The 20,775-nt window shown below is 41.6% G+C and overlaps 1 protein-coding gene across 5 annotated transcripts in view; it reads right to left on the bottom strand.

Annotated features, from left to right (window-relative positions):
- vangl1 (VANGL planar cell polarity protein 1) overlaps window positions 1–20,775 on the bottom strand; it is a 71,980-nt gene that overhangs the window by 2,022 nt on the left and 49,183 nt on the right. For all 5 annotated transcript variants that reach the window (XM_057829238.1, XM_057829236.1, XM_057829244.1 and 2 more), the window contains 5 exons: window positions 20,130–20,561; window positions 18,654–18,829; window positions 10,182–10,342; window positions 9,256–9,403; window positions 3,543–3,777 (listed from right to left, as the gene is read on the bottom strand). In XM_057829238.1, coding sequence (XP_057685221.1) covers window positions 3,543–3,777; window positions 9,256–9,403; window positions 10,182–10,342; window positions 18,654–18,829; window positions 20,130–20,561 — 1,152 coding nt within the window. The remainder of the gene's footprint in view (window positions 1–3,542; window positions 3,778–9,255; window positions 9,404–10,181; window positions 10,343–18,653; window positions 18,830–20,129; window positions 20,562–20,775) is intronic.

Raw genomic sequence — 20,775 nt, 5'->3', positions numbered from 1 at the left:
AAATACTTTCAAAAGTATATAAAGCCCTCTCATGTAACAACTCTACTTGCCTACCAATCGAAAAATGGAATAACGAACTTTCGGTAACATTAGATAATAACTATTGGTCCAACATCTGTAAAAATGCATTTATAATGACAAAGAATAAGAACCTTCAGCTTATACAGTTCAAAATACTGCACAGATGGCATATTACTCAATCTAAAATGCACAAAATGGGGTTCTCCCAATCCGATAAATGTATAAGCTGCAACGAAGATATTTCAGATACATACTTTCATGCTCTTTGGCAATGTAAACCAATACAAGATTTCTGGGCACAGGTAACGAAGAAACTCTCTTTCCTATTGAACTGCAGGATTCCATTGTCTCCAACTCTTTGTCTGCTTGGCGATCTGAATACAGTGAATATCTCTATCCATCAAACCCGTCCACTACTAGCAAGTCTAACGATAGCCAAAAAAACAATATTGTTGAATTGGAAAAACAAACAAAACATTAGCATTAACCAATGGCTAAATCTAATCATTGAATATATAACATTAGAGAAAATATCTGCCAAACAGACAAATAAAATGGACAAATACGAACAACAGTGGGAAACGGTCGCAAGAATGATGAACATAGACTAAGGATTCTCTCTCACCTGCGAAGGAATGCCACAAAAATAATAAAATTGTATACATAAATGGATGTATGCGGGGTGTCCAGGGAAGTTGTATGCATCCTTCTGCAGCTGGAAACTGGACATGTTTAAATCCGAACTGTTTTATACACTCCCAACAGCATGTAATAAATAATTTTTCTTCCTTCACAGTTTAGTCGGTCAATGGGCTTATTTTACAAGGATACTCATGGACAATTTGGTTTCCAGCTGCTGGGGATCATATGCAACTTTTTTTGGAACACCCTATATATTACTTATCAGACTTGGAACAATTAAGGAACTATGCGTAAATAACACACTTCACTGGTCCTTGGCATACATCTAATGGTGTTTGATAAACCTCTTCTTCTATCAGCTTTACAGGTGGAGTTTGTTGGCGTCCTGCCCTGGGCCGTCCCGCCGCCGGTCTTGGCCCCCGGGATTTTCGGCCGGGGCTTGTCCGGTTGCGTCTGGCTGTGCGGGGGGTCCCGTCGGGCGCGCGCTGGTGTCGTGGGCGGGTGGGGGGGCCGTGCGGGTGCCGGTCCGGGGCCGCGGCCCTTCCCCGGCCGGCCGGGGTGGGGTTGGGGTTGGGGTGGGGGCCGGGGGGTGTATGCGGCAGCCATGGTTCCCTCCCAGGTCCGCCCGGCCGGAGCCGCGTCTCCCTGTACCGGGTGCCGGGGAGGTGCCCTCTGGTGCCATACCGCGCGCCCCTCTTGGCCCGGGGGTGGGTTGTGGGGGGTGCGCTTCTCTCCCCTTGGTCTGTTTCCGGCCCTGCCCGCCTCCCTGGGCCGCGGCGGCCGCGGCTGCCCCCCGGCTGGCGGGGTCGTTAGCGGGGCCTCTTGGGGCCCGCGGGGCCTAGGGTGAGGCTTGTCGTCCCTTGCCGGTGGGGTGGACGCCCCCTGGTCGCCGGCGCTTGGTGTGGCGCCTGCTCGGGGTGCGGGGTGGGTGCTCGGTGGGTGGGAGGGGGGTGGGCGGTCGCGGAGGCGCCGTGGGTGTTCTGGGGCGGGGATTGATCGGGGCCCTGACACTTCTTCCGCCCTGGGGCCGGTGGTTCTGGTGGACGGGGCCACGCCCGCGGGAGCCTGCCTCTTAACTCACGCACTTCTCACTTCGGCACTGTAAATATTTTTCACCCTGGCACTTACATGCTCATACATTTCTCCGGGGAGAGTTGGGACGGGGCTTTACAGTCCCAGCCCGACTCCCCCCTGTTTTTAATGCACCACACACCAAGGTTGTGGGATGGTTGGGACCTGCTGGGGGGGGGGGGCCTCACGGCTGCCTCCTCACCACAGGCCCCGCCATCCCTGCACCTTTTTTAAATGCACCACACACATCATACTCCACAGGAGAGCTCTGGCAAAGGGCGGTGGGACGGGCGGCTGGACAGAAACTCCATGCTGCGGTCCCACTGCCCCAAGCCAAGCTCTCCTATTTTAATGCATACATTGCACTACCCTCCCCTCACACCCCCATCACGGTGCTGGGTGATGGCTGCCAGTCGGGAACCTGGCAGCCACAGTAATAGGGTGGTAGGTGGGTCCCACACTTTTTCTATATGGCGTGGCTCCCGGGGTGTGGCCTCCCCTCTGCCTCGGCTGCCGGCCGCGGGAGTGGGTTGGGGGGTCGGGTCTCCGATCTTGCGTCGCCCCGTGGCAGTCCCTGGGCGTTCTCCTGCCTCCGCCTTCCCCTCTCTTCTCTGGCTGGGCGTCCGCCCTGCGCTCCGTCGCGGGTCGCTGGCTGGGCGCCGGTGTATCAGCGGGGTGTCGCCTGCACCGGCGGGGGACCCTGCCTTGCCTGGGGCTTGGTGGGCCGCTGGGGGTCCCGTGGCGTGCCGTGCCGGTTGGGGGGCTGTGGCTGTGGCTCGTGGTCCGGGTGGGCGGGCGGGGGTGGGTGTAGGCGTGGGGTTGGTGATGCGTCCCCTCCTGCCATCCCTGAAGGCCGGTTGATGGGCGCGCGGGTGGCCCGGGGGACCACCCTGGGTCCCGGGGGGGGGGTGACGGTGGCTCCTTTGCTGGGCGGTTGGAGGAGGGATGGGCTGCGCATGGATCCCCCCGCCCCCCCGCCCGCCCTCCCTCCCCGGGCTGGCTGGGTGTGGGCCGTGGCCCTGGGTTGGTGCCCGCGCGGTCTCTCCGCCCGTCTGCGTGGCTGTCGCGCGCCCGGTGGGGCTTGCGTGCTGCTGGATGTGGTAGGGCATGCTCGGGTTGGGGGTTCCGGTGCCGGGATTGGCGATGCGGCGGCGTAGGGTTGGTCGCCAACGGGCTTTCACTCATAAGAGATTCACACGATTACTGGGTTCTAGATCACAGAACTGATTTGTGTACACTCTACCCCTTTCAATCACTTAGTTTATAGTCTTATAGACACCCCCACCCCCATTCTCCTCTTTCACTGGCCAATAGGCCCCCACATGGTGTAAACCGGAAATACATCTCGCTGACGATAGCACCAGCATATTAGTAACTAGTTTAGATGTTCAATGTATTTCTTGTTGTTGTTTGTGTATGTGTTTCTTTTCTTTCTTCTCTTGTATTTCTTTTCTTCTGTCGCCCCATAATCCCTTCCTGTTTGCTGCTTTGTCATAATAAAAAGGTATTTTGAATGATCACAATGGGAGTATGTCAGACTCTCAATGTGAAACATTAAAACTGTTCAGAATCCGGGCACTTAGACTTCCATTCTCTGTGTCAAACAGCTGAACAGGACAGGTTTAAAAAAAAAAAAAAAAAAACAAAAAAAAAACAGTAAAAACCAGGCTACACTAGTTGGTAGAAAAAGCTAGCTTCTAGTAGCATTTCTGAGCAATAAAACTTAAATATAATTGACAAAACATCATACTTTTGTCTTTATTGTACAAAGAGGAGGACAAATCCAAGTTATGCAGTGGAGGACTGACCTTAGGTGACATGTTGTTGCTGATGCAGAAAGCCAGGTGTTGTTGGATGCTCTCCATGCTGTGGCAGTGCTGCTGTTTGGTTGTCCTCAAGTACTTCTGTAGGGCCCGTGCCATGGATGGGAAGATAGCTTGTGCTGCTTCTCGTGGGTCCATCACGTCTCCGGGAGTTTTCTTCTGTTCCTCGTCCTTCATGTGCTTTATATGAGTAAAGGCCTCCTCTACTGCAACCACCAGTCTATGAGAAAAATGCAGAGCAAGGATTATGTCATGTTTTGTTTCTGTTCAATGTCATGAGATACGAATGACACATATTTCTTGCAAGATGAGCAGTTGGTTAGACTGACGTTTTCTTTTCTTTTTTTTCTTTTTTTACATCTACTCAAGATACGAGCGCTGTATGGTGGCAGTGAAATCAAGTCACTTTACAACAAGCAGATGTTTTGCAGGTAGTAAACATTTCTAAAAAAGAAGAGGCATCAATCTGTTTGGTAATACTAGAATATGAAGTTTACTGTCAAACCTAGCATAAAACAAACAAAATGTCAAAGTTACTCATTTCATTTAAAACAACCACATAGGTTTGCCCAAATGACTAAAAAGGTACTGCTCATGTATAATGGTAGGGCTGCAGCTATCGATTATTTTAGTAGTTGATTAATTGATGAACTAGTTATTTTGAATAATCGAGTAATTGGATAAGGAATATTAAAAATCAAAATAACTGAGATAAGCCTCAAACAGTATAAAAAAATAAATGAAGATCTAAGTACATTAAAAGAACAATTGGCTAACTTACATAGCAAAAATCCGTTAGCTTAAATGCTATTAAATGCTAACTTTTTTTCAAATTTTTTTACACTGCTCTTAACAAATGGTTCAAACACATATTCCCACAAAAACCTGCTAAATATAACGTAATTTCCCGAGTATAAGGTGCACCCGTGTATAACGCGCATACCAAATTTACTTGTAAAATGTAGGGAAAATTATTGCACCCGTGTATAACGCGCACCCTAATTTTAGAACCAATAAATAGAAGAATACAAGAAAACAGAGCTCGTATACGGATACAGAAATGTCATTTTACTGACTGATTGGTGAAACACAGCACAAGCATAGCACATTGGTAGTTCAAAACATTACCGTAAACTGACAATATGTACGGTAATAATATGATTTGACAACTTCTGCAACTTGACAGAATCCAGGAGAAAACAAAACAGATATGACTTTTCCCGTTAAAGGCTGCTGTATAACTTGCTCGTTTCATCATGATGAATAAATGTTTCTTCTATGGACTATAGGAACTACAGTATTGTTATTTGGGTTTGAGTTTCCCGAGTGACAGATATACAGTGGGCCAAATAAGTATTTAGTCAACCACCAATTGTGCAAGTTCTCCTACTTGAAAAGATTAGAGAGGCCTGTAATTGTCAACATGGGTAAACCTCAACCATGAAAGACGGAATGTGGAAAAAAAAAAAGAAAATCACATTGTTTGATTTTTAAAGAATTGATTTCCAAATTAGAGTGGAAAATAAGTATTTGGTCACCTACAAACAAGCAAGATTTCTGGCTGTCAACGAGGTCTAACGAGGCTCCACTCATTACTTGTATTAATGGCACCTGTTTTAACTCATTATCGGTATAAAAGACACCTGTCCACAACCTCAGTCAGTCACACTCCAAACTCCACTATGGCCAAGACCAAGTTGTCATCCTGTAAATATGACAGACATTTCAATAAAAGGGGAAATGTGCAAGGGTGAAATGATTGAGTAACCTGAATAATCCAGTTGCTAAAAAAAATCAAAAAAAAAAAAATCAAAAGAAAACTCTTTGCCTTTAGGCGTCACGGTGAACATTTTTCAAACAGATGAAAGTTAACGCAGACATTGCAAAAAGGTTGACCAATTTTTTAAGTAAATGGTAGCTGTGTTCTGAAACAGGAGACTGTAGAGAGGTGAGAGGTTTTTCCAGGTCTGCCTTATCGCTTATATTTGCTACTTGTCACGGCTGCAAGCTATTCGCGTGCTGCCCACGCCTGCAAACTACTCACACGCTGCCCTTGGCTTGGCCAATAGCATCCAGAATTTAAAAGGTAATTTCTCCAGAACTTAAGTTCTGCATGGCGCACTTACAGTGGGGCAAATAAGTATTTAGTCAACCACCAATTCCTACTTGAAAAGATTAGAGAGGCCTGTAATTGTCAACATGGGTAAACTTCAACTATGAGAGACAGAATGTGGAAAAAAAAAAGAAAAGAAAATCACATTGTTTGATTTTTAAAGAATTTGTTTCCAAATTAGAGTGGAAAATAAGTATTTGGTCACCTACAAACAAGCAAGATTTCTGGCTGTCAAAGAGGTCTAACTTCTTCTAACGAGGCTCCACTCGTTACCTGTATTAATGGCACCTGTTTTAACTCATTATCGGTATAAAAGACACCTGTCAACAACCTCAGTCAGTCACACTCCAAACTCCACTATGGCCAAGACCAAAGAGCTGTCGAATGACACCAGAGACAAAATTGTAGACCTGCACCAGGCTGGGAAGACTGAATCTACAATAGGTAAAACGCTTGGTGTAAAGAAATCAACTGTGGGAGCAATTATTAGAAAATGGAAGACATTAAAGACCACGTCAAAATGATAACAAGAACGGTGAGCAAAAATCCCAGAACCACACGAGGGGATCTAGTGAATGGCCTACAGAGAGCTGGGACCACAGTGACAAACACAATGCGCCGCCAGGGACTCAAATCCTGCACTGCCAGGCGTGTCCCCCTGCTGAAGAAAGTACACGTCCAGGCCCGTCTGCGGTTCGCTAGAGAGCATTTGGATGATCCAGAAGAGGACTGGGAGAATGTGTTATGGTCAGATGAAACCAAAATAGAAGTTTTTGGTAGAAACACAGGTTCTCGTGTTTGGAGGAGAAAGAATACTGAATTGCATCCGAAGAACACCATACCCACTGTGAAGCATGGGGGTGGAAACATCATGCTTTGGGGCTGTTTTTCTGCAAAGGGACCAGGACGACTGATCTGTGTAAAGGAAAGAATGAATGGGGCCATGTATCGAGAGATTTTGAGTGAAAATCTCCTTCCATCAGCAAGGGCATTGAAAATGAGACGCGGCTGGGTCTTTCAGCATGACAATGATCCCAAACACACAGCCAGGGCAACAAAGGAGTGGCTTCGTAAGAAGCATTTCAAGGTCCAGGAGTGGCCTAACCAGTCTCCATATCTCAACCCCATAGAAAATCTGTGGAGGGAGTTGAAAGTCCGTGTTGCCCAACGGCAGCCCCAAAACATCACTGCTCTAGAGGAGATCTGCATGGAGGAATGGGCCAAAATACCAGCAGCAGTGTGTGAAAAGCTTGTAAAGTGTTACAGAAAACCTTTGACCTCTGTTATTGCCAACAAAGGGTACATAACAAAGTATTGAGATTAACTTTTGGTATTGACCAAATACTTATTTCCCACCATAATTTGCAAATAAATTCTTAAAAAAATCCAACAATGACATTTTCTGTTTTTTTTTCCACATTCTGTCTTTCATGGTTGAGGTTTACCCATGTTGACAATTACAGGCCTCTGTAATATTTTCAAGTGGGAGAACTTGCACAATTAGTGGTTGACTAAATAATTATTTGCCCCACTGTAGTTGACGGACACAGGAAGTCTGTGTTGTGTTACGTTTGTTATGGTCAGAGTTGCTGACTTGCAATAAACGTTGACTCAAATGAGTTCAAGAAACTAAATTCTGTGCTTTATGAAGAGTGAAAAAAGCCAAATTTAACACAGACGGAATTATTCGACCAATCAGAGTGAAGTATTACCGAAACAAAATGGTGACGTCATGTACCGTAATGGTCAGCAACAGATCGCCGCATACGTTTTCTTCAACACAACATGGCCGTGTCAATTAAAAAAAAAATCTATATACTAGGGCTGTCAAAATTATCGCGTTAACGGGCGTTAATTAATTTTTAAAATTAATCACGTTAAAATGTTTGACGCAATTAACGCATGCACTGAATGAGCCGCTCTCGCATTGCCTCAAACAGATTTCAAAGACGCCATTTATGGACATTAAGAGTGAAGACAATGACACCGGCCGCTTGGGGGCATCACAGCGCCGTTCCGTACTAATGTTATTCCTTCTAATAGTGGGAGAATTAGTAGTTGTGAGACATTTATGCTGTTGCTTTGTGCTCCACACGTATTTCGGTAAGTTTGCTTTCTTTTAGTGGCAATTATGTGTCTCTTGTTGTATTTTGGGTCAGATATGCACAGAGATATATCTGTTATAAAGGCGAGTGGACACAGGCGTTCTTTGGGCTGCGCCGTGTATTGGCATAAGCTTCTGCAACTCCTTCACAACAAACAGAAGTATCATTTAGTGAAAGCACAACAAAAATGATATTGCTATCTCTCAAAAAAATAATGTTCACAAAAAGAAAAGCACTTCAGTCTGTAGTAATGAGGCCCTATTCTCACACAGCTAAACAACAATGCAAAGTGAATTGGCATTACTCAGAGTTTGGTCACTCAATTCTTATTATTGTTATTTTTATTCTTCTTCTTAACTCCACTTTTGATTGAAAATTGTACAAATTTTATTAAAACGAAAATATGAAGAGGGGTTTTAATATAAAATTACCATAACTTGTAACTGTAACATTTATCTTTTATGAACTACAAGTCTTACTATCCGTGGATCACTTAAACAGAAAGAATGTTAATAATGCCATTTGTGGATTTATTGTTATAATAAACAAATACAGCACTTATGTACAGTATGTTGTATGTATATATCCGTCTTGTCTTATCTTTCCATTCCAACAATAATTTACAGAAAAATATGGCATATTTTAGAGATGGTTTGAATTGCGATTAATTGCGATTAATTACGATTAATTAATTTTTAAGCTGTAATTAACTCGATTAAAAATTTTAATCGTTTGACAGCCCTACTATATACATTATATTTCTTTCTCCATCCCTGTACCCGTGTATAATGCGCACCCACGATTTTACAAGTTGATTTTGGGAAAAAAAGTGTGCATTTTATCGGGGAACTTGCGGTACCTATAAACTAAATTACGAATGCATTAAAAAACATTACATCAACAAAAAACTTATGTTGGTCTTAACACTGAGTTGCTGGATTCAGCCATGTGAATGAGTTATATTCACTGTTGCCACTAGAGGGCACTGTATCCACCCAAATCAATAAAACAAAATCCCAACACTTTCAAAACAAACCATTACAACGCCACTTTAATTAAACGAATACTCTAAGCAGAAAAATTTAATTCAAATCTTTTTTTTTCTAATCAAATTACTCGAGTTAATTGATTAACCTTTGCAACACTACATAATGGGCAAAGAAATAGCACTGGTGTTGTGATGTTTTTGGTTTAGCGGGTTTATAACCCTTTAAGCAATGGATATGTGAACGTAGATGGTGGAGCAGCCCATGTAGGCAGATAATACAACATTACTCAGATGTTCCGCAAAGAACAACTAACATTTACTTATCGAAGGCTGACGTGTCATCACAATTATCATTATTGTAGTTTTCAAAAATCGAGTGAGGATTATTCTCGGAAGATGTAGAAAAAAATGGCGGTAATTTTAACAAATAATAAAAATTAAAAAAACATATAATTTTGGCTGGATTCAAGAGCGCTAATAAAGGAAACTCACCGGGCTCGACGTTTGCGTACACGCCTCTCGTGCTCAGCCTCCTCATAGTAGAGTTCGTTGTGGCTCGAGTCCCTGCAGTGGGCAGCAGCTGCCATCATGGCTCTGGACTGGGAATGTGCCAGTCCTGCGGCCGCGTTGTTTCCCGGACCTGTCATGGCACACGGACACAAGGGTTTCAAAAGTTAATACTCCTGCCCAATTCTGACTGGTGTACAAGAGTAAATTATTCATGCAAGCCAGAGATGGCGCATGAATGGAATAATTCATGGAGGGAGTAGCAGGGAGTTTTTCGGCAAATCCTTCTAAGGATGTCTCCGGTGAGTTGGATTGTTGAGATTTTTGTATATTTATATTGCAACTCTTAGGAAACAATAAAAAGAACTGATAGCTTGTCAGTCAGCATCAAACTTCCTCATTCAATTTCGACAAGCATATCAACAAGACTGTATATAAATATCACTAGCTTGAGAAGGGATGACGGGTGAAAACAAAGGAATAAGAGGTGTAAGAAGGAGAAACAAATTGTCATTCATTTTTGTCTTCTTTCGGGACAAATGCAGGGGGAAAAAAACTGAGCATTTGAGTTATGCCTGAGTAAACTTGAGGACAGGCGATAATTTAACAGCAGCTGAGTGTTACATTTACGCAGTTGACTGAATATTTAACATTAACCTGCGGCATGCCAGAAGTGTGTCTGGGGGTGCGTCCAATTACAAATTTAACATTTACAAAGTGCGTACAGAATGTGCATATACAGTAAGTGAGAAGCATCAGCATGGAGTTGACTTACTGTTCAATAGATAGGCTCTGAGTTTTGCTTTAAAGACTTAAAAAGACAACATGAGGAGAGGAAACAGTCAACGAGACACACAATTTTAGTCCAGCAGGAGTTCTAAAACCTGAGCGGGATCTTACACAACACATACTTTCAGTGGGGGCTGCTGGGAAGTCTCCATCCACATTGTACACCTTGAGACCAGCGAGATGCTTGGCGGCGCGTGACTTGGAAGCGGAGAGCAAAGCCGGGTTATGGATGGCAAAGTCACAGTAGTAGTGTTCCAATATGGCCAGTGCTGCCCGCTGAATACTGCACACATAATGTGACCGGATCATTTACACAACTGTAATAGCATACCAATCAAACCTGCTGTTTGATGCAACATACTGTACATTTCATCAAATATTATCGAGGTACACATGTGGACCAATAATGTAACAGTACTTACAGGCATGTTTTCTATCCCTTCATATGAACCAACAATATTACTAGAGCTTACTGAGGACTTGTAATTGCATCTATTGCTATAAGTATTTCTGTATTATACTGCTGTGGATACCAGAAGGAACAGCACAATGTCCACTGAATCAAAGATAAATATGAGAAAAAGGTGACGGGAGCAGTTTAATTTTCTACATTTCACTTCAAATTATGTTTTTATATAATGTACCTGTATTACGGCAAAATGTAGTGCAATTGTTCTAACTAAAAATGCATTTCAACATTTTTGTTTCTTTTGCAGTGGACAGGAAATGACAAATGGCATTACAATGAGAGAAATTTAATATAAGAGTTTTGAGTTACAGTTGTTTTCAGAAAAATAATTAAACTCATATTTCCAGGGACCATTTATTTGCACAATCAAATATTAACTAATTCATGAAGTTAAAGCAACACAGGGTAACTTTCCAGTTTTGGTTGATTTTAGTTATGCCGGTGGACAAAAGCGGGAGTGTTTTGCCTTAAGGAAGACTGCGTTTCCCATAAGGACCAGCGCTAGGGCTGGGCGATATGGCCTTAAGTACGTATCACGATAAATTGAGCAGATTTACCTCGATAACGATAAATAACGATAAATTCGCCCAAGCAAACTGTTATATAATTTGAAAATTTGAATCAATGCATGGAATACAAATTAACAGTTTCTCGTTAAATTTATTTACCAGCTTTCAATTTAACAATTGCACATGCAGTCTAAACATTAAGTATTAAAAAAATCTTGTAAACAATAAGAATTCTTGTGTGAACATTTATAACAGCTTGTATGACTTGAAACATATCATCACTTGAATTTCATTCAATTCATTCCGCATTGTTATACACTAGATAGTGGCATACGTTTAGATATTTAGAATAGATACAAATACGACACATCCACCCGCCCCCCAGAAATTATACTTAATTAAAAAATAAAATGTTTCACAAACCTTTCCTTTCTTTTATTCAGCTCAATTATTTACATCTTATGATTTTGGAAATCCTTACAGTATGCAATAAATAATATTCCTGTTCCCAAGCACTGTGCTTACTGTACTGTAATTTTTACAAAAAATAAACAATACATAGTTACTCCCTGTCATCTAGGACGAGCCACTTACAAGACTAGCACTGTCGTGTATTACAAATACTGCTTTGAACACATCTTCACAGACAAAAGCAATGACACAGGCTTAAAGAGGTCAACTTTAATTGTGTAAATCACACTTAATGACGACACGATCTCCTGGTTGAAATAGACGACATCCACTTACCGGTAATTCTATTGAAGATATGTAATGCTGAGGCAATTTGTCAACTTTACTTTTAAAAAGAAACGTGCACTGTTTATCCAGTAGATGGGGCTCTTGCAGTGTGTCAAACAGTGATTCAATTTAGGGCAATTGTCTTAAAAGTGGTTCATTGTTTCAGAAAGCCTCGGTTTTTCCATCCCTATCTGGAACCTGTCAAGAGTTTACTTAATGTCGGGTGAAAGTTTGGCGAAGCTAACTTAAGCCCGACTTCATCCCGTTTACTTGTAGCGTTAGCAGCTAGCGTTAGCAGCTAGCTTTAGCCTACCGGGCTTCTGTTTGATTGGCTTCCTGAAAACCATGTGACTCCCAATGTAAGCACACTGTCTGGTTTCTTAAAGGGGAATGAACATAGCCGAACAACACAGAGTCAAAGCGGGATGAAAAGACTATATTTTCTTCTTTTATTAAATTACCGAATTTACCGACATGGTCAAAATTACGTCGGTCATCGTGAAGAATTTCGGTAACGGTAAATTTTCGGTTTACCGCCCTGCTCTAACCAGCGCACACCCGCACTGTGTCGTAAAATCATGATCTCCCGGTCGCCTGCAGATGGATTAAACGACATTTCTGTTTCCAGCGGCTGTGTGAAGGATGAAGATTAATATAGTAATGAATCCAATTGTGGCTAAACAATAGCATATGAAGATTTGCAACCTGAGGCTTAGTGGCACACAAGCAAGCGAAAGCGTATCCTTTTCTCCTGGTAGCCTTTTTTTCTCCGTCAAACAAAACTTTTTGTCTCTTTTGTTGCTCTGCCATTGTTGCAGAATTTGTGCGAAAGCGTTCGCATTAACTTCCATCTTTATGATGAATGGGGAAAGGGGGAAGTGACATGCAGTAAAGCAGTCAGCACATTTGTAGTTTTTTGTGTGGCAGTGTTCCTGCCACCCTCCTCAAAGTTAATTATTGTCGGTGAAAGCGACACAGACCCCCTCAAGATATAAAAAAGGTGCCATTCAATTAGTTGTCAGTCGATGTATCATCACAAATGTAATGAAAATATTTTATAAGTGTAACACCATTTACCATTTACCATATAAAGGTTGAAAAGTTACCTAGTGTTGCTTTACATAAACTTTTACAAAGACAATGCTTTGCTTTAAATTCTGACTTACCTAATAACATTTGGATTTGTGGTTTTAGGTTACAGTGATGAAGAACTGCACTGCATCACGTTGAAGCTTTTTAAGCTACCTTTTTTGTTTATAACAGGACTGGTATAAAACCAAGAAAAATGCTACTTGCATTTTTTTCTTCGGCAACGAAGTTTAATTACTCTGTGTGGGAGTGTGGTGACCCACCCATCTTTCTCTGAAGCTCAAAAACAATACAAAAATAAAACTGCCCTTTATGTTTTTATGTGACTATAAAACTCTAAAAAACACAAAATTTCGGCTGCCAAATAGCATGTTCATGGTCACACTAACATATTGCGCAATGATTTACCAAATAAAGAATGCTAAATTCAGTGCGATAATAGCAATGGCACATACATTTATGGTTCCGCAGGAGACCTTGACTTGATCTGTATATGGATCGGAACCTGGCCTTAGCTAATGATACGTCAAGATCATTTTTGATTCTGGAATTCCATAAATGATCACATGAGCAGAAAAGATTCATTCTATCCGAAGCCTCTCATTTTGCCTGCAGTGGCTCATTATGGTCACACACAGTGCTGCCGCTGCACCTGCCTTGATGCTATATTTAAAGACGCAAAGTCAGTCTTAAAACCAAGAAACCTTTATATCCACATATAGAGTCAGTTGCAGACGCCACACTCACGCTTCACCAATGGATAATCATTAGGCAAAAGCACAGAAATGACACAAAACAGTGTATTGTTGAGTGACTGTCCCCCCCTTAGCCACATTTGGCCAATTATTAAGCACGGTAAGCACGGAATGTGTACAGAGCCAGCAGTCCAACAGTTTGCTGCTGTCTGTAACCCTAGTAGGCTGGAGGGTAGGCATTCCAAGTCACTTTTGAAAATTCAGAAAAAAGGAACACCCAGAAAAGGCATTTGTGCTCCTCCTGCCCTAAAATTAACATAGAAGGTGGAGCTAGCTGGCACAAATAAGCTGGCTTTCCATAGGGGTCTGAGTTATATCCAATTTGTGATAACGCACCAGATGGGTGCCAGAGCACGTTTGAGACGTTACATCCCTCAGATGTAAACTCCCCAGACAATTCACACAAACAACTGAGATTTATTACAAAAGACAGAAAAAAACGCTTGCACAAAGATGAAAAAACAACTGTTTATCGTGTAAGCTAGTGTTAGTTTTAAAATACTGAAATCTGTTGCCCTGGAAAGACTGACAAGAAAACTGTATGCCATTTCCCCTTTCACTCTGCTCCAACAAGTATGAAGCGATTTTCTTTAACATGTATCCATAGCAAACAGGCTACCTGGGTGTGCACTGTTGTGTTATTATCTGTGATGTCATGCAGCAGACCTAGTTCCGCAGTCTTGTCGGATTAACAAAACGCTAGAGGAACTCAGTCATGCGTAACCTGAAAATCTGCACACAAACTTTGTAACTGGATGGTTAAATCCGGTGCGTTGCTAGTAGAGGTGAGAATCTTTGGGCACCTAATGATTCGATTACGATTCAGAGGCTCCAATTCGATTATAAATCGATGCACCCCCCCCCCCCCCCCCCCCAAATCCTCTCGGGCTAAACCAAACTACTATTTTAGTATCAAGTTAACAGTTAAAAACAGTAAATGAAATACTCAAGTCCCCATTCTGAATCAGCAGCTTTAAAGTACATTCCTTTAATGTTGTGAATCAACCGTTAAAGTTGTTAAAATTGCTCCCGTTATTCCATAATTTCCCTTCTGTCTACTGTCGACATGTCAAGGTTTTAAAACTTTTTGATCATTTAAAGATAGATTCAAGTTAAGATTTTGCCGATTTAGGGGTATTTTAGATAAAATGTAATTACAGTGTATCACCAAACTGAGTGCACCCCACGCATTTCTGCAGATATTTAAGTATATCATTTCATGGGACAACACTGACAAAATGACACTTTGACACAATGAAAAGTAGTCTGTGTGCAGCTTTAATATAATACAGTTAATTTATTTTCCCCTCAAAATAACTCAAAATATAGCCATTAATATCTAAACCCCTGGCAACAAAAGTGAGTACACCGCATGGGAACTACGTACATCCCTTAATGTCCAAATTGAGTACTGCTTGTCATTTTCCCTTCAAAATATCATGTGACTCGTTACAGAAGTGCTGTCAGCATTGCTGCAGAGATTGAAGAGGTGGGGGGTCAGCCTGTTAGTGCTCAGACCATACGCCGTACTCTACATCAAATTGGTCTGCATGGCTGTCACCCCAGGAGGAAGCCTCTTCTGAAGACGGTACACAAAAAAGCCCGCAAACAGGTTGCTGAAGACATGTCAACAAAGCACATGGATTAGTGGAACCATGTCCTATGGTCTAATGAGACGAAGATTAATTTCATTGGTTCCGATGGTCTCAAGCATGTGTGGCGGCGACCAGGTGAAGAGTACAAAGATAAGTGTGTCATGCCTACAGTCAAGCATGGTGGTGGGAATGACACCCCCCCCCCCCCCCCCCAATCTCTGCAGCAATGCTGACAGCACTCCTGTAACGAGTCACATGACATTTTGGAGGGAAAATGACAAGCAGTACTCAATTTGGACATTTAGGGATGTACGTGGTTCCCATGCGGTATACTCACTTTTGTTGCCAGGGTTTTAGATATTAATGGCTATATTTTGAGTTATTTTAAGGGAAAAATGAATTAACTCTAATATATAAGCTGCACACAGACTACTTCTCATTGTGTCAAAGTGTCATTTTTTCCGTGTTGTCCCAGGAAAAGATATACTTAAATATCTGCAGAAATGCGAGGGGTGTACTCACTTTTGTGATACACTGTAGATTCGCTACAACAGAGCCTTCTATTGAAGTCTACTGCTTTAAGATGGCGTCTGTTTACTAGCGACGGCAAGTCTGTCATTTCGCATCTAGTTCTTTGTACATGTTCTAACACCGCCGTCGTCTGTAATTTCACATCTAGTTCTACATATATCTGATATCTACCATAGCCGTATGTTTGTAGCAACTAGCAACTGGGCGCTGTTTGTAGTGGCTGTCGGCTGCAGTCAGGTATTATTGTTTTTTTTTTTCCTATCTAGCAGCATGAGTTGAACATGATATTTACTCTCGGTCCGTTCCTCAATGCGTCCCGAGGACCGCGCTGACTGTGTTTTACTTCCACTTTACCTGGTATAACTCAATAATTGGAATTTGGATATTTGTGAATAGTTCTCGAATCTTCCACGGCTGAATCGCGAATAATCTAAGAATTGGAAATTCCGCACGCCTCTAGTTGTTGGAGGTAATTAGTTATTTTGGCTACTTTGTCCACCCAGGATTGTTGATCCTGATAAGTACTCGGCCTGCTCATAGGAAGCTAATAGATCAGTTGAACAAGTCGCAAGGTTGCACGTAGTACCCAGCAGGGTTTGGTGGGTTCACGTAACAAAAATTATATTACTGTCAAAGAAAAAAAGCTTCTGGTGAGCTTTTTTTTGCATCTTGGCGGAATACTTGCATACTTTTATTTTGAAGGCCGACAACAGAGTGCAAGCACCGAATTCTTGGTATACATAAGAGCAGCAGAATATACAAGAACAAAATTTAATGTTTGGAAGATGTCACAACCACATTCACGACTAAAGACTAAAAAAACTAAGAATAACATACTTCAATGGAATCTGTTAGCTGAATTGCTGCAACGATTAATCGAATAACTCGAGTAATAGTTTGTTTTGAAAGTTTTTGCAGTTAGCTTTATTAATTTGGGTGAATACACTGCCCTCTAGTGGCACCAGTGAATGTAACTAACATGGCTGAATCCAGCGCCTCCCTGTTAAGACCAACATAAGGTGAGGTTTTGTATGAGCTAACATGTCTGTTTATGCTTTCGTAATTTCGTTTACAGGTATATTTAGCAGTTTTTTTGGATGAATATGTGTTGAAAGATTGTTAAGAGCATTGTCAAAAAAAAAAAAAGCATTTTATAGCATTTAAGCAAGCGGACTTTTGCCATGCAAGTTAGCCAATTGTTCTTTTGTTGTACTTAAATCCTCATTTATTTATGTTTGAGGCTAAACTCAGGTATTTTAATTTATTTTTAAATACATTTATTGTTTTTGTGAAATGAAAGTGCAATTCTGCATAGTTTGAGGAAACACTCAAGAATTTAATTTAATGCACGTTTGAAAGTGTAATCTTAGCAAGCCAAAATATTATTGTAAGCATAAACACTCGTTTGTTTTACGTATCCTAAAATGTATTTTTCAACACACTTGATAATTCAAACTAACTAATCGATAGATTAATCGATTACTTAAATAATCAATAGCTGCAGCCCCCGTTTGCTGTACTGTTAATCAGTGGCTATGTTTACATACTGGCAATATTCAGGTTAAGATAAGTACAGTATTACGGTTTGTTAGACAATCAGGATATTCATGTCCAAACTGCGAAGCATGGAAATGTCATCTTGCGCAGAAAAACAACATCGTGCAAATCGCATCAAATTTCACTCCCCTTCTTGAAAATCTCATTTTATTGTACAGTACTTTCCCGCCAAGGGAAAAGCACTGTTCGAGTTAGTACTGTGCAACATATCAAATCAATTGATTTGATCCGATATTTTATTCAAGCTTCTCGTCAAAAAAGGATGTTCAAATTCATATTGTACTGTATTGATGCGCCAAGATTTCATTGCTCTGCAAGACATTCCCATGAGTGTGTGTATTGCGAACACAAAGGTAAGACTTGATCTCTGCAACCATAGCTCTTGAATGACTTACCAACTTACTACAACATGACAGCCCTGCAGCATATAGTAAACACAGCAAGCAAAATCATCAATGCTCCACTTCTTTCCAAAGTCAAAGTCAGCTTTATTGTCATCTTCTTCATATGCACAGGTCATACAAAGAAAACAAAATTGCATTTATCTCTCTATCCCATACACAATTATGTTTTCTTTGTATGACCTGTGCATATGAAGAAGATGACAATAAAGCCGACTTTGACTTCCCTGCAGGACATCTACACCAACCACCTCACCCGCAAGGCTGTCACAATTTTGAGAGATGTGACACACCAAGCGCACAACTTTTTCAGCTTCCTGCCCCCTGTAAGGAGGTACAGGAGCCTCCAGTCCAGAATGACCAGACTGACAAACAGCTTCATCCACCAGTCTCCCTTGCCTCCCATCATTGACTTCCACACATACACGCACAGTGCACTCTAATCTTTAATCTACGACCTCATACGAACAGCTTGGGCCTTGTAATACACAACAATGGACTGTCTCAATTGTTGCCTGTCACTACATCACCTTATCATTGTTACCAGTCAAGTTTGTGATCCAATGTACGTATGTCTCACTTATGTTAGTCCTGTGTTATGAGTCTTTCATTGGGATAGAGAAACGCAATTTCGTTTTCTTTGTATGACCTGTGCATATGACGAAGATGACAATAAAGCTGACTTGACATGACGAAGATTAAAAAAAAAAAGATAACAAATTTAAGCCATTCCTCCCATCACTAGTTTGAGTCTTTCACTATACAGTACTAATGAAGTCACTTAAAGGTAACATTGGCGCTCTTTATAATTGCAAAAAATAAGCATACAAAGAGAACATCATTTAGAGGATGTTTGATTACGTTCTGTCTGGGGGAGCTTTGTGAAGTGTAGCACTGGGTGTTGTCAGGCATTCAGTTTTCTACCTTTCCATTGCTTGCTCTTTTCTCACCTTAGTTGCCCCAAATTGTAGTGCCTGGTCTCTCCATCTGTGGAACGTGTGACACACACAGAATAGTAGGGCTGAAGCTGCCTCAATTCCAGCAGCACGATGGCCAAATAGTGAATGAAGAGTAGGGCGTCCACTAGTGACACAGCGTATTGCACGATCCCCTGGTAGTTTTCATCCTGATAGACACAAGAATGAGGAATATTGCCAAAGTGTGGGTCACCTTTTAAATAGACAAGCAAAGAACATAAGAACCACACACGTTTATAGTGTTTCACCAATACCAGTACTATCGGAAGGGGCCCTGATACAGCATTGAAATGCAGTCATCGGAATCAGTTGGTACTAAGAAATTAATGTGCCAATGTTGCGCTTTATGTACTCTTTGAGATTTAGTTGTCAACTGCCGTTCGCCCTCCCCAAGATGGTGTCCAGTTACCGTTCGCCCTCCCCAAGATGGCGTCCAGTTACAAACGCCGATTTAAAACAACCCACGCTTATCGCCCATCCCAAGATGGCCACTGATTACGAACGTCACTGAAGAAGAAGCAGAAAAAGAAAAATAATAATGAGGTTTTTTTTGCAGCTTTGGAGTGTTTTTATCCTGGCCAGTGTTCTTGAATGTGCTCATTTAGCAGTCATATTTTCAATTTATTGGCCTTTACTTTAAATGGCGGATAAATGTGCATGTTAAATGGTAATACCAGCCAGGATTTGCAATTTTATGAAACCTACCATTATGCATTTGTGAAGATGTTAGCTTTGTTAGGAGGAGGAAAACTTAAAGTAGCTTAATGAACTTGTGTCCTAGCTAGCATAGCCTACTAGCATAAGTGATAAGAACATGAGCTAAGCTAATAGATATATACAGTGGTATACAAAAGTTTAGGCACCCCTGATAATTTTAAAGATTCTCCCTTTGGAAATTACTGATTGATTGGAACAGAATTTTCAGTTCAATATATCATGTAGCAGACGAACACAGTAATATTTGAGAAGTGAAATGAAGTTTATAGGATAAACAGAAAATGCGTAATAATTATTTAAGCAAAAATAGGCTGGTGCCAAAACAATTGCATTGGTGCAAGATTAGAGTTTGTAGGACAAGATGTAGAACACATTCATGAAACATAATATTCAAATATAATTTAAAGGGCTGCAAAATGTATTTCTTTATAAACATAAGCATATAAGCATATATAAGCATTTTAAATTAACACTCACCACACGAGGGAAATGAAATGTGTCAGCAGTATTTTTGATTTAATTTTTGCATTTATATCCTGTTTGTCAATGTCACTTTAGATCAACTAACTTATAAATAAAAAGCAAATCTTACCATTCGAGTTAATGATGTTACAGCTCCAAAGGAGGACAGACTCTCTTTGTAATATTTTGTAAAACTTAGGCCGTATATCCCTAATACCTATTTCTTGAGGGCATATTTAGCATGTTTTTAGCATCACATCATATTCTCACCTGTGAATCTAGTATCCTTACGCCATAGAACAACCAATAGGAGACCACGAAGAGAAAAACCAGAACAGCGAGGAGTGCTCTAAATACAAATATCCGTGGAAGGCTGGCTCGTGGCGGCCGGAAGTAGAGGGCCCAGACAGCAAGCAGCAGGATGAGCAACTTGAAGGCCACAGAGATGAAGAGGCCTTCACAGGCCGTGCCGCAACTTTGCAGCTTCTCTGGCCAGAGCAGGTGAGGGAGGACCATGAAGGCCAATGGTGACAGGAAGACCAGGAGGCCCAGTATCACAGCGAGGGTGAGTGTAAAATAGCGACGGCAGTCCAGCCCCACACTGTCCTCCAAGTCCTTTGTGATGCGAACAATGTCTTCCTGAGAAAGGCTGTGTTCTGATGTGCCGGTAACGGCTGTGGTGGTCTCACCCCAGTTGTCATCCTGTAAATATGACAGACATTTCAATAAAAGGGGAAATGTGCAAGGGTGAAATGATTGAGTAATCTGAATAATCCAGCAGCTAAAAAAAAAAAAAAAAAAAAAAAAGAAAACTCCCCGCCTTTAGGCGTCAGGTTGAACATTTTTCAAACAGATGAAAGTTAATGCAGACATTGCAAATAAGTTGACCTAATTTTTAAGTAAATGGTAGCTGTGT

Source organism: Corythoichthys intestinalis, chromosome 2, assembly GCF_030265065.1.
Source record: "Corythoichthys intestinalis isolate RoL2023-P3 chromosome 2, ASM3026506v1, whole genome shotgun sequence".
Lineage (NCBI taxonomy): Eukaryota > Metazoa > Chordata > Actinopteri > Syngnathiformes > Syngnathidae > Corythoichthys > Corythoichthys intestinalis.
Note: the sequence above shows the minus strand (reverse complement) of the source record. Positions and strands in the feature narration are given on the sequence as shown.